Here is a 14052-nt window from a genome sequence, read left to right on the forward strand (position 1 = left end):
CTGATGGTTAAGGACTGACCTGTCTATGTGAGGTAACCCATTTTAGAACTTTCTCTCTTTCATGTTTATCCTAAGAGCGCTCTCAGTCTGAGAATGTGTTTCTTTGAGTACATAATGTTCTAATCTTATATCTATTTTTTTCTAAGAAAAGCCCAAAGCAGTACTTGTAGGGTAAGATGAAGCACAGTAACAGTTGTAGCTATGCTACCTTTTACTGCTGTGCAGCACCAGTCCTCTGCTGTATTTTGAAACTGTAGGTTCTTTGAGAAAGACAGTTTCTCCTGTGGAAGGTTGGTCACAAGCCTCCTTTTGTAGCTGTTCCTACATCCTGAATAGTTGTGGGTTTTTTTTCTGGTAAGAAATATGTTAATATTTTAATTTAATTAGTTCTCTTACAAATGTCTCAGGAAGGAGAAGGAAATGTGCTGATGGAATTTTCATTAAATGCTTTGACTGTAAGGCTATGAACTTGAACTCAATGGGTTATATTCCAAGTGTGTTTCAAGAATCTAATTTTGAGAGTTGTTTTTCCCAAACGCCTTAGCATCTCTGGCTTCAGATGGGTTCCAAGTATCCATTGAACATAAATGACATTGCATATCTTGGGCCTCCAGATTGTACAAGTAGGTTTTTCCCATGCAGGTTTTACTGCAGGGCTTTATGAAGAGACATATTTAGAATTAGTTCTTCAAATCCTACTGTTGTTTGTTTTAATCTGGCTGAAAACTTTGTCTAGAGTTGTGTAGAGACACATGGCAGCTTGTGTGGCTGTGTTAAAATAGGATTTGTTTTACTGTGTAACTAACAAATGGAAAATAAAGTGTAGTTTGAAACATTTTATCGCTGTTAATAAGAATGTTTGTCCAAACATTTGTATTTCAGAAATCTACCATTCTTTTCTATGGCTTTGCCTCTGCTGGAATGATAATAGCTTTTTTCCTGTTGATTCAAAAATGTCCTTGGACATATTATATATACTGCCTCTTGCCAGTGCCAGTATGGTATGCAGTTGTGAAAGAGTAAGTAGAGAATGCAATTTATTACTACTTTTTTATAGGACCAAGTCTGTTCTTTCTCTTTGTAGAGAATTGAATTTTTCCCATAAATTTTGGAGGAAAAGTTAGGTACAATTCTATTAAACTTCCTTAAGTATTTCCTGAGACATTCCTAAGGACTCTGGTTTATATTTCAGTTGACATGATGAGTAGTGTCCAAACTGACTGATACAGCTGCCAATTTTAGAAGATATCTTGTCTATTAGCAAAAATAAACTGTTTCTGTGAAAACATATTTTTAGAACTCTTGTAACTGTTGCAAAAGACTGCTAAATCTTTGCAAATACCTGTAGCAGCTAACTTAATTTGTGAAATGATCCTGCAAAACGTTAAGTCTGTGGAACCCCAGCTGCTTTTGAAGAACACGTGCTAGTCATGTTGAGAAATGTGCTCCCATATTGGAATATATTTGTCTTGTTTGGGTCTCCTTTTACTCCAGGCCCAAAAAAACTTGTTATCTTCCGATTCCTTTTATTTTCCTGATCTACTGGCAGTTTGTAGATACCAACTCAGTATTATTCAGAGAAAATGAGACCAACTGCAGTTAGATAATGAGCTGTCTCATAAAGCACTGGAAAAGCTAACAAGGAAGGTTTTTTTTTTCTCTCTAAAGCTTCTGAATGTTTCATCAGTTATGACAGACATTAAGCACAACATAACCAAAAATATTCATATACTCAGAGTCAATTTGGGTAGTGAATAATCTGAAGCTTGTCCAAACACTGGGGAAGATGTGCCAAATATGGGAGGAAAAAAGCTGGAGTGTTTTATTGTAGATTTTCTATCAAGTAAAACCAGGCAGAAGGCTCATCTGGCCATCAACCATGGGTCTTGGCAAGATCAGCAGTACCTCTAACTTTTTTTGTGCTCTGACCCCATCCTTGCCCCGTAAAAGCAAAATTCTATGTTATATCTCTTGTTTTAAAAAACAGTTTTAACTTGTTCCATCATTTTGAACAGAATTCCTGTCATTCGAGACCTTGCTGCAAATGTTTTGTTACTTCATTTTGGTCAATCTATAGGATTCCTCTTGGTTTGTATACTGGGAATTGAAATACTAGTAAGTATTTTATCCTTATGTATCAACAGCGTGTCTCATTTCTTGTATTCTACCTCTTTGAGGAATTAATGTGTTTGATTTTCAGTCCTCTCTTGGATTGTTTTAAATTAGGTCTTCAGCTTTTTCTACCGCTCTGCACTTACTGTTGGTCTTCTTGTCTTTGCTGGCTGGCCAGTGATCACACAGCTGTGGATTCAAGCTAAGGTACTGTACTGCTTTGGTGAACAGCTGGATTGCGTGTTGGGAATGCTTTGGAATACTGCTTTAGATTCTTCAGTTATGCTCTTTTTCTGATCTCTGTCATAAGTTGCATGTAGCAAAGCAAGGGAATATGATCTGGATAGATCTGTTATGCAGAATAAGAAGTAAGAATGATTAAGAGTTTTGGGGTAGCTATGGGTTAGCTATCAGTTTTCTGTTGTTGATGACTAAAAAATGCTTGACTCAATCATATGAAATGCACATTATTTATCCAACTCGCAGTGATTGTGGTGTTGGCCTGTACAATTGGTGAGGGTGTCCCTGTTTAACTAATATGTTCATTTATTAGAAAAAAATACTGAAGATAATGGAAAGGCAGTTGTCAGCTCATCTTTAGCTGCAATCAGTTGGGACACATTGCTCCTCAGAGGCAGCTTTCTATATTGTTTTTCCTTGGAAAAAATCATCACTTTCATCAAGTGGCGCAGTATTTAATTTGAGACATTTCTTCTAATAATTGATTCCAACGTCTCTTATTTCAGGGGGATACCTAAAACTTAGAATTCTGGGATAGTGTAAAGGAGTCAAATTGCTAAGTCTTGCTCTCGAAGAACTGTCAAGATGGAGGCTTGTATTTGTTAATTTACAATTTTTTGTTCTAGTTGAGTAATCAAGTAACTTGTCTTAAAGCTGGATATGCACAAATAGTGTTTTGTAGCCTGGAATTTGCTTTCAGGAATATGAATTTGACTTGAGCTTAAAAAATTTAAATGATACAGCTCTTAATGTTTTTAGTTAAATAAAACACCTGGGTTAGGTGGTTTTTCTTTCCTCCTACCAAAGAGTTTCAAGAACTACTTAGATGATTATGGTGGCTAAATCAAATGGCACATAGATGCAAAGGCTGGATAATGTTACCATATTATCTGAGTATTTTCTCTCAATGCTGATTAACTGCTGCAACCTTCTGAGGATATTAGTTTTATGCTTTCCTTCTATAAAGTCAGTTGTCAGATTTCTGGTGTCCGCAATATGTGTCAAGGCCACACTTTGTGCTTATCATTGTCTTTGATGGGATTTTAACAGTTATATAAATGAAATTCTTTTCTGTATTAAATTGAAGTACTGTAATACCAATGACTCCATGCTCTTTTTTTTTGTTTTGTTTTTAGCTAATTTTTCTCCTTGGTGATGCATGGTCTTTGTTCAGGGGAGGTGCTATTAGCTGTTAGTACTTCACAGAAGTATTCTTTGTGATTAGACAATTGTCTGTCCACATGACCTCCTTTTTCTTTTAGACAAAAGCATTGATCTGGACTTTCCTGTGTGTGCTCCTGGCAATATTTCCATTAATGCCTGTTGTAGGAAGAGAACCAAATATTCCTCTGGTGTAAGAATCTCATCTTGTTCTTTAAATTTTTTATTCCCTCTTTGATTCAAAATTTAGTCTGCCTTTTGGTATGTGTGAGGAATTGTATTATTGAAAACTGGTTGAGACAGGAGTTGAAATTCAGAATTTAAATAACATGATTATAGAGACCTCAGTTATTCACAAATGAGAGTAAGCTTTTAATTCTTTTGCGACATCCATTTGGTCTTTGTGTTATTCTGTAACTTCTTGTCGAGGGAAACGTTTCTCACAATACAAGAATTTGCACATTTTACAGGAAAATAAAGGGGATCATTAAAGGAGAAGCTTCAGTGGGGTGCAAATACAGTAAACAGCACTATCATACATGAATAAGAATTTAGTCAAAAGCAATATACTTTGGACAGAATCTTTCAGAATTTGTCCATCCAGTTTTGAATAATGTGTCTTGGAATAGCACTCTGTACCTAACGAGATATTCAGGAAAATAAACATTATAGGCAGAGCTCTCTTCTTCCTCTGTGTTTCCTGTGTGTCTTATTTTTCCACTTCTGCTTCTCTGTCCTGAGTCTTCTTTTCTGGTATTGCTTGTCTGATTTTCTACAGTTGTTGGTTTGCATTGTTCATCTAGTAAATGTTTATCTGTCCCTATCCTCTTGTGAGCCACTCTTTGGTCATAGGAGCTCTCTCATATCTGGAAGCAATCCAGGTGGTTGGCCTGAAGGCTTAGGCTTGTGTTCTTTTTGTAGTTACTGCAGAAAGTGTGAATTTACCCTAGGGTGCAATGGCTCCTGCTGGCTTGTAGAAGATACCATGCCTCAACAGAGCCAGGATACCTGATCTTCAGTGAAATATGGGATTTGAGCAGTAATATGTGATTGCGGGTAGAATTATGAGCCCAGATATTTCCAAGATTATTGACATTCTCCCTCAATATTTCCACTGTGTTTTAAATTTATCTGTTGAAAACCCTTCTTAGTCTTGATCCTTGGGCACATTAGAAATATTTAGCACAGATTTCCTTTGACTGTGTTACAGCCTCTCAGCTGTATTTCTGCTCATCCAAACTGAAGTTTTTCTATTCTTTAGAATTTACGTGCACAGCTTAGAAATCAAATGGAATTAAATTACCTACAGATCTTCCTCTCTGACACTTCTTCATATTCACCTTGCCCAGGCTGTGCATCTTTCTATTCTTCTGATAAAACATTGTACCTTTGAAACACTGTGTTTGTCTGATACTTTTCAAGGGAGTTTTGAAGCTGGAAAGGTTGAAGCAGCAATTAAAAATACATGTATATGTGACACTTGAGAATGCTGCAGATACCTTGGTGCTGGGGGAGAAGATAGAAGAGGGGAGAAATCAGAAAGCCAGCGAGAAATAGGTGTTTCTGTTCCTGGGCAATGGTACTACCTGTCAAGTCAGGGCTTTTCAGTACATTAATAAAACTTGCACGGTAGAAGCAGGGAGCTCCTGACTCAGCTCAGTCATAAAAAGGAAACATGGGGGTGAAAGCAAGGTTAGATGATCCAGGAGGAACCTGAAGACACTGAATATTCAGGATAGATTAGGAAAGCCAAAGCACTCCTGGGGTTGAATCTGGTGTGGAATGTCAAGTGCAACAAGACAGCATACAGTAGCAAAATAAATTTTTGATGATGTTTTCTGTGATTTTATTGTTCTTTTGTTTGTTTTTGCAGAATAGCAGCTGGTTTGCTGACCCTCTTGATAGCTTTCTTCTCGTTGGCATCTCTTTGTAAAAGTGAAAATAAGTACAGAGATAATGAAGATCTGAAAGTGTATTTTTATCAGGTCAGTTGTTACTTTTCAGCAATTCTGAATGTTAGAGGTTTTTATGTGCAAATTTTTACTTGCCTTCTAAGAACATGTTTCTACCAAGGCTACAATTTTCAAGATAGAAACGATTGTTCCTAAGAGTTTTCTCCTTGGCTATTTCAAGAGGACTGTGTGCACATATTTAAGCATCATCATGCTGGGTTCCCAAAAGCCCATCCTGTGCAAACTTATATTGACTGATATATAGATGTGCATATAGATTTTGATGCTGTGCTTGGAGAGTTTGAGAATTTGTCCTGCCTTTAGTCTGTGTATATCAAGTGACCTTTGCAGTAGTTACTTGTGCACACTAAGGACAAGCTTGCTGGTTTAGGGGGCTGAACTAGTTCCAGTTTCTGGCTGTAGAAGAACAATCTGAGACTGATACTGATCTGGTTTTCTTGGTTAAGTCTTTTTTTCAGCTGAATTATAGCTTCATGAAATAGGTAGGTTTTTTTCATGCTTGAAGCTAATTAAGCTCTAGAGAGCTTTAGGGTTCTAATAACACCTTGCACGTCTGCTGTCCTCTTTTTTTTCCTCTTTTTTTCCCCCCCTCAACCTATTACAAGATAATAGTTGTATTTCAGGACAAACTTTATCTGTTATAATTTAGTGTGTGCTGGAATTTCTTGCTGAGCAAAGCAATGCACTCATTATCAGCAATTTAGGTGTGGATTTAGGTATGGAGCTCAAATTGATTGAAAGGAGGAAGGGGAAGAGTAATGAAATGGCTTTACCTGAGCATGAATGCATTTTTTTAGACTACATGCGGAAAAGAGATGTCAGTTCCTTTCCTAAGCATTTAGAGCATAAATTTCCAGAATACACTTGGCAATGGATTTCTTGCTGGAATGCATGAAAAAAGCTTACACTGGGTGGGGAAGTGAGGGAGCAGCCCAGTAGGTCACTGGCCAACCTCAGCTCACCACACAACTGCTGCCGCATCTCATGACGATAAGGGAATTGGTCTGTAGTAAAAAAAGTACTGCCATATTATTCTTGAGCAAATATAGAGAATCAGGAAATTCACTCACACAGGGGTAATTAAATGTGAAAATATTCTGCCTGCTTGCTCCGGAAGTAACATCTTCTTTTTTCTCTGGACTTTTAAGAGGATCCTAAAGTTCCTCAAATTGCCCCTTAATCAGAAGGTATTTTACAATAGTAACATCTAATTACTAGTCTCTATTAGTTTTTTCTTTCAGTATCTTAATTGGGAATGGAAAATATGGGATCTACCATTCACATTTTGGGTAAGGAAAGAATTAGGAGGTGAGATTATTCAGATGTAGAGGGATAAAAGGACATTACAGAGGCATTATATGTGCCTCTAAATAAATACCTTGTTTTGAGGTTTGGTTACACTTAGTTGCTTTAAAACAATACAAAGGAAAATGCTTGTCAGAATACTGGTATTTCTAGGCAATGGAATTCCCTAATTCTACTTGTATGTTTTCCTTTGAGTTCAATGTTTCAGAGGGAACAGGAAGGGGTACCCTTCCAAAATGCTCATTTTGAAATCCTGAGTGTTGATTTACAACTCTGAGACAGTTTTAAAGGTGAGATGAATCCCCTAGTGAGGGATGGATACCTATTTTGCAGTGACAAATGATGATCAGGCGAATGACATTCAAATAGATTAGCACACTCACTCAGGTTCATATCCTGCATCTGACAAGGGATTTCTTAAAAGCAGACTTTGCAGGTCCCCCATAAGTGGTGTTTGGAGGCAGTCATCAAAGGTTGTGCTTTCCTCTTATAACACTGTTAGTTAATGTTTGGGGTCACTGATGAGTTAAGCCTAAGATAACCTAAGCAGTTCGTTGACTCTGTCATCTCTGAGAGGTCATTAGGGCTTCAGTAATGATGAAAACAGGAATAATTCATAATGCATCAGCTAGACTGCTGCAGTGCTTGCTGTATAACTTAATTTTTGCTGGAGAGAGCACCACTTTATCTTTGCCATCCATTTCATAGGTAATGCCCAGTTTCTGCCACACTACTGAAAACATGCTGTTTTCATTGGCTGACAATGTTGGACCAAGTTATTATTTCCAGGATGCTTGGACTTCATATGTGTCCGAGGTGGTTTCCTCCTCTAAATAAGAATTATAGAATAATTTTGGTTGGAAAAGACCTGGAAGATCAAGTCCAGCCATTAACCTAACACTGCTGAGGTGACCACTAAACCATGTTCCTAAGTGCAACATCTACATGTGGTTTTAAAATAGGAGAAGTGAACAGTAGGAATCCATGTCATTCTGGTGGAACCAGGGGACAGGAAGGGTGTTTTCAACCAGCCTTGTGCCCAGCTGGTGATGTTGTTTCTCCTGCCATTCTCACTATGGGTCCTTATGATGTTCGAGTCTTAAGGCCAGAGCTGCTGGCAGTGTTGGGACTGCAGGTGTCACCCTTGGTTTCTTCTCTGTATCTGTAACCTACAGGTCACATGTGTATCTGAGACCTGCTTGTGAGATCCTCAAGAATTGTCTCTGAGCATCGGAGAGAGTTGTGAAGGATGCAAGGAGACAGGTTCTTAGCTGGAGACCTCTGTTTGCATCTCCAAGTTTCTTCTGTTGTGTTCTGCAGTCCTGGGGGTGTTGGTGGAAGCCAAGAGCAGTTTGAACATTACTTAAAATGCAAACACACATTCTCAGAACCACGTGCTGAACCCTTCTCTGGTCTCTGGCATGGATTTAGCAGCAGTACATTGTGCTTACTGATGTTCTCAGGCCATCACAAGTCTTCCATCCTCCTATTATGGAGGTCAGTGCAAAGTGATTTCACCAGTGTCTAGGGGATATCAGAGGAATTACCAGAGCTGTGACACTAAAAAGAACTTGATAAGATATATCAAAGTGCCTGAATACAGCAGAAGTGTTCAAAATAAACATCAGAGGTCCTGATGCCATAAGCTTTTGGATGGTAATGCTTTGACCTCGTTTATTGGCGTCACAGAGAAATACAAGGTATGTGTTCCTGTGGCCTGAATTTAAATACAAGCAGCAGATACTGAGCACCTGTGAAACTTGTCAATAAAAAATGCTGATGTTAAATGTATCCTCTTGGGCTGATCACAGTAGGTATCACTGCAGTCTAGCAGGGAAATAGCTGCTATTCATAAGGTACAAAGTGATGGGTGTGAGCAGTGTAGTTGCTGTGCACTAAAAAGCCACAACTGCAATTACATCTTGTAATGCAGTTTTTAAGCACATGTTTGCAAAGTACTGTGCATGCTTGATTTGCCTTTTAGTGGAACCACGGAGTTGTGAATAAATAGCAGTAATTGAAAATTTGGCTCAAGCCTTTTCTTGGATAATTGTCACCTTTCAGAAATAACTGACTCATGGGGTAATTTTCAAAAGTTATTTTGCATGTACTTGATGACTGAATGGTGTCTCTTGAATTAGTCAAAGAAAAAGCCTTTCCAGCTTCTCTGCTTGTGCAAGGCAGAGGGCTCTGCTTGAGGTGTGTCAGTTGGGGGGCAAAAAACCCAACAACTTCTTTCCATCTCTTAAAAGCCACCTCCGATTTGTTCTCCTGCTGCTTCCCTTCTTACAGGAGCCTTCCCCTTCTCGCTGTACCTGATTCTGCAGCAAAGCCAAAGGCTCTGCTTGTTCTTTGTGGCTGCTGTTTGAGGACAAGTGCCCCTTGAAGTACTGGGGGCATGTTGGGAGTGCAGGAGTGTTTAAATAGTTACTCTTGACAATGAGCATATCACATCAAATCAGTGGTCCAGGTGTATATGCTATTTTAAAATAGCACAAATAAATAAGAATGCTAACAAAAAAGTAATCTAGATGGAAGTTTTAAAAAGCTGGTAATTTTAAGTTATAAAAAGTTAAAAAAATTTGATATTGTCTTTGACTTCCTGTTCTTATGGTGATTCAAATGAGGTATGTATGCAACTCTAGAACATATTTACACATTTCGTATGGGATGGTGGAGATCCATACATTAATTTTGTGTTTCATTGCCTGATTTCTTCTTTCTAGATGTTCAGCGTTGCACTTTCAACCTATGTTGTAGGCAGTACCCATAACAGTCTTAAGATCAAACAGGGATTACCAGTAATGAATCAAATTATTAGCTGGATGATGCTAGGTAAGAAAATCTTCCCTCTCAAACGTTTATGCTGGCAGCTTGTGGAGCCTGGGTTGGGTGGGGGATGGTGTCACTTTTTCATTAGTATCTTATTTTCCTTTGTCTGATTGATGATAGTTCTTCTGTATGTTTGCTTTTCTAAGTGAGGTTTCTTTTTTGAGAAATGTGTTAAGTCTTCTAAAATATTTTTACTTTGTATGTTTGTGATAAAATGCAAATACTTTTCATTTACAAATCACTTTATCTTTTCTTTTGAGTGTTCTGAATATTTGAAGACCACTTTTAGGGCTTGTCTTGGGGTGACTTTGATGCTTGTATGTTCCCAATCGTCTGTTCTGTTGGTGTTGAATATTGAGTTCTGCAGCTTTAAGGCTGGTTCCAGGAGTGAAGGGAGAGAGAAGAGGTGCAGAGTTTGTTATCAGAGACTGAACTTGCTCCCCTGCATCCCTCCCACAGACTGTGCTGCCTGCAGTGGACAGCAGGAGAGAGATCTCCCTTGCTCTTGGTTAGTTTCTGACTAGCAGAGGCAGAGAAGCTCCCTGGACTGTGGGGTTTTTTTCCCTTTTTCTTGGAGCTGTTCCAGCCTGCTCTGGACTGAAAACCCAGAGGAGCACCAGGAGCTCACACCTGTGTCCCACCAGGCCTGTCCTGTGACATTTCCCAGCTCTGGAGGGAGTGAGAGCAGACTGAGTGAGCTGGGCTGCAACCCAGGGAAGGGTCTCTGCTGAATTTGTCTTCTCTTCAGAGGGGCAAGAGGTTTTGCTGTTTACTATTGTTCATTTTTGTGCTGAGAAGTGCTTTGCCTGTTGAATAAATGGGTTTTTTTTCCACTTCTCTCCAAGGAAATATTTTCCCTGAACCAGTTGGGGGAGGGACTGCTTAAATCTGTTTCCTAGAGGGACCCCACTCAGAGGTTTCCTCACGGATTTGCCCTAAACCAGGACAATGGTATAAATTCTCTTTTTGTTTCACTTGGAGCTGGGTAATCTGAGATGTTCTGCCATCAATCCAGTTGACATTAGGGAAATGACTGAAGGTTGTTGCTGTAATTCAATGTGAACTTGAAGCTGCAGTAGATGACTGTGACCCTTGGGATGTGGAAGTGATTTTAAAAGCTCCCTTGCAAAATACCTGTGAAATAATGATGATAGAGTATGTTTGATATGTTAGTATCTAATTATTAAAGAAAAAAGCAATTTGCAAGCCTATGAATTTTTCACCACTCAGAAAATCTTAGTGTGATTAAACAGAGCAAATGGAATTGCTGCTGCAATCTGGAATGCAGTGAAGCAATGCCTTTCATATTCCAGGTCTAAAATAAAAAAATTCTGTAGGGCTCCATTAGAAAGAGTTAAGCATTCTTTATCCCTGAGTGATCTGAAATGTGGGATTTGTTTTAGAGCTAAACATATCCCATATAAAGTTTGATAGGAGCTTTTTGGTATAACTTGAAATCAGGAATTCAAGCATAGCTTGATGAAAGGACTGTGGCCTGTGTTACCTACTTGCTGGTTGTCTTGTACATTCCTGTACTGGTGATATTGTTTTAACTTAAGCAGATCTTGTCAGTTTTAGCAATCCTACTTGTATTTGAGCAAGTGGATTCAAGATTTAAGTTCAGTGACTGTGATCAGTGTGTGTGAGCAATGCTTTCTTAGTAGTGTATTTTTCTTTGGAACTTTTCCTTTCCATCATGTTCCCCTAACTATTTGTAGCCTGCTAAGCTAAATGGGGATCTCTGTGTGGATGAATTTCTTGCAGTTGTAAAGTCAATGAAATCGATGAAGTCCTGCTTGGCTTACTGGAGCAGGAATTGAGTGTAAAGGTTATATTTCTCTCCTGTGAAAGGATGAAAGAGAAACATTTTTCATCTAAGAGATGATTCAGGCAGTCAAAGAGGTTTAGAGTTACGAGGGAAAAGTATATTAGAAATTCTCTTTGTTGTGGGTGATGATAAAAATAAAGCTAACAGTGAAGTAAACTGTAGGTACTCAAAATGTCTACTTGCTGCCACAGTAGTGTTGAATATTTTAGCAAAGTCTTTCAGACTGGAAGTAACCATTCTAAGTGAATATAATACACAAGATAGGAGCTTTGTGTACTTGCTGAAATTGCTTTCCATAATTAAACACAGAAATAAGCAGGTAAAACACTAAGGCATCCAACAAGTTCTCTGTACTCCTGTTGGAGAGAAGTGCCTTGTCATTACCATAACCACAACTAGGACCTGCCTTGTTGCCAGTGTGTACCACAAAAGGGATACCATAAGAATTAAGGTACCAAACTCTACTGTAGCTTTTCCAAGGTTAGTGGTATTACAGGTGGTCCAACTCCTTTTTGACTTTTTGCTTAGTTGTGGAAGAATGGCACTGTTACTGAACTCTCATTTTGTGTCTCTGTATTTATAGAACTAGAAACACCTAGTTATCAGTATTTGTTCATAATAATACAGATTTATTTTTGTGTCAGAATAACAGTATTTCTGAAATTTTCTAGGGAATTTTTGTCCACTTTCTCAGCTATTTATCTTGATTAATATGAAGCCTGTTTAAATTTTAACTTTGACCTACCTTTTTTTTTTTTTTGTTTGTTTGTTTGTTTTTTTGAGAAAGACTGGTATTTGAGGAACCAGGCAAATGATTAGTGATGGCTGGGTTCCTGCAGGCCTGTGTCCAAATGGCTTTAGCTGTAACACTCTATGGGTCATTCAGTGTACTTAACTGCAAACATTAACTGCTTCCCATGTTCTTCAGAACCATCTTAATATTAGCAGATATTTCTAAATGAATGTATATTATGTCTTAAAATTTTCATCTTTGGAAATTTATCATAGCAACTTGCCAAGTTTTGAGGAATTTGGTGTCACAGCTTTGTACAGAAGTCGTATACAGATGTATGTGGAGGTCAGGCAGAAACCTACATGTCTTTTTATGATTAATATTTGATTATCACATCGGAGATGGAAGAGAAAGACTAAGTATCACCTACTAGCCCCTCATCTGTTCTCACCTATTATTGCACTCAGTGTGATACCCATCTGATATGTTCAGTGTCATTCACAGAGGCCAATTGCTATACTAAATTTATTTCTAACTGTTCTGAGTTTCAGTGAGGTTCCTGGAGTTCCTCCTTGAATTGGGCCTTCTTGGAACCCCTTAAAGTCATTTATTCTGTAAATGTAGCGGTGGCCGTGGCTGAAAGCCAGGAAATAAAACATACTGACCCACAGGACTTAGAAACCCCCTCACCTCTCTTTCCTTGATATGTTTACTATAAATACTGATGTATACAATGATGATGATCACAAGCAAGTACTTCCCATATCTTATAGTTTTGTGTTCCTTAGAGTGATTGTTAATTTTGACTTAGTGTTGATGCAGCCTTTGAATGATTCAGTAATGTGAAGTTATTATACTGCAGTGAAGAATCATATGAATGTTATTTGTCAGCATATTTTTTTATAAACATGCAATTTTCCTATTAAAAAAAAAATCAGGTTTTAAGATTAAGTCACAGCAATGCTTGTCCTTCTCCCTTTTCCTTCTTCAAGCATTGGCCGTCTTTCCTGTTTTTCCTCTTTTTTACTCACATTTGCAGTTGCCCAGTTCTTAATTACAAAGGATAGAAAGCCAGGTTGGATGGGGCTCTGAGCAACCTGGTCCTAGTTGAAAGTGTCCCTGCCCATGGCAGGGGGGCTGGAACTAGGTTATCTTTAAGGTCCCTTCCAAACCAAGCCTTTCTGTGACTCTAATCCAGAGGAGTAGTGGCTTTGTCACTGCAGTCTTTGAGTTGACAGAGGTCCTCAGGGCTGTGGTAAGTGGTTTTCAGAGTAGTATTAAACAGTCAAGTTTGACTGGGTTTAGGGTAGTGCTTCTGCATCATCTTAAAAACTTACTAACATCAGTTCATGAGAAATTATAAAGGCTGTGGCATAGAAAGACAGGGAATTAAAATGATACAGAATTGAAATTACTTTTGGTGAACGTGAAACATTCCAAATACTGGATTTTCTTTAGCAAAAGGGACTTCTGAAATTACAGCGTCATATATGATCTGTATTGTATTTTTGTACGTAAAATGTCAAGATTTGAGCAAAGTTACCTTGTTACTGAGAATGAAATGTTTTGCATGTTGTGACTGGATCTCTTCTTATTATTACAGTTTCCTCCCCAGTGTTGCTGCTACTGAGCCCCACGTTTCTCTTTGAGAGACTGTTCAGCATATTGCTCTCCCTGATGTCCACCTACCTACTCCTCAGCACAGGGTACTTAATTCTTACTCTCTTTGAGTTGGTTTTACCTATGAAAATCCAGGACAATATGTGAAACTGCTTCATCTCAAGCATGTTTCTGTTAAAGGTGTAACATGTGCTTCCAGCGTTTATCTCCTCGTTAGTTTACTAAATAAAATTTCAGGGGAACTTTCA

At 38.3% G+C, this 14052-nt stretch overlaps 1 protein-coding gene across 5 annotated transcripts in view; it reads left to right on the forward strand.

Annotated features, from left to right (window-relative positions):
• Window positions 1-14052, forward strand: part of PIGN (phosphatidylinositol glycan anchor biosynthesis class N) — a 98968-nt gene that overhangs the window by 62671 nt on the left and 22245 nt on the right. For all 5 annotated transcript variants that reach the window (XM_062498723.1, XM_062498542.1, XM_062498799.1 and 2 more), the window contains 7 exons: window positions 883-1019; window positions 2016-2115; window positions 2227-2319; window positions 3615-3706; window positions 5387-5498; window positions 9518-9626; window positions 13788-13890. In XM_062498723.1, the coding sequence (XP_062354707.1) occupies window positions 883-1019; window positions 2016-2115; window positions 2227-2319; window positions 3615-3706; window positions 5387-5498; window positions 9518-9626; window positions 13788-13890 (746 nt within the window). The remainder of the gene's footprint in view (window positions 1-882; window positions 1020-2015; window positions 2116-2226; window positions 2320-3614; window positions 3707-5386; window positions 5499-9517; window positions 9627-13787; window positions 13891-14052) is intronic.

This window comes from Cinclus cinclus, chromosome 1 (genome assembly GCF_963662255.1).
Source record: "Cinclus cinclus chromosome 1, bCinCin1.1, whole genome shotgun sequence".
NCBI lineage: Eukaryota > Metazoa > Chordata > Aves > Passeriformes > Cinclidae > Cinclus > Cinclus cinclus.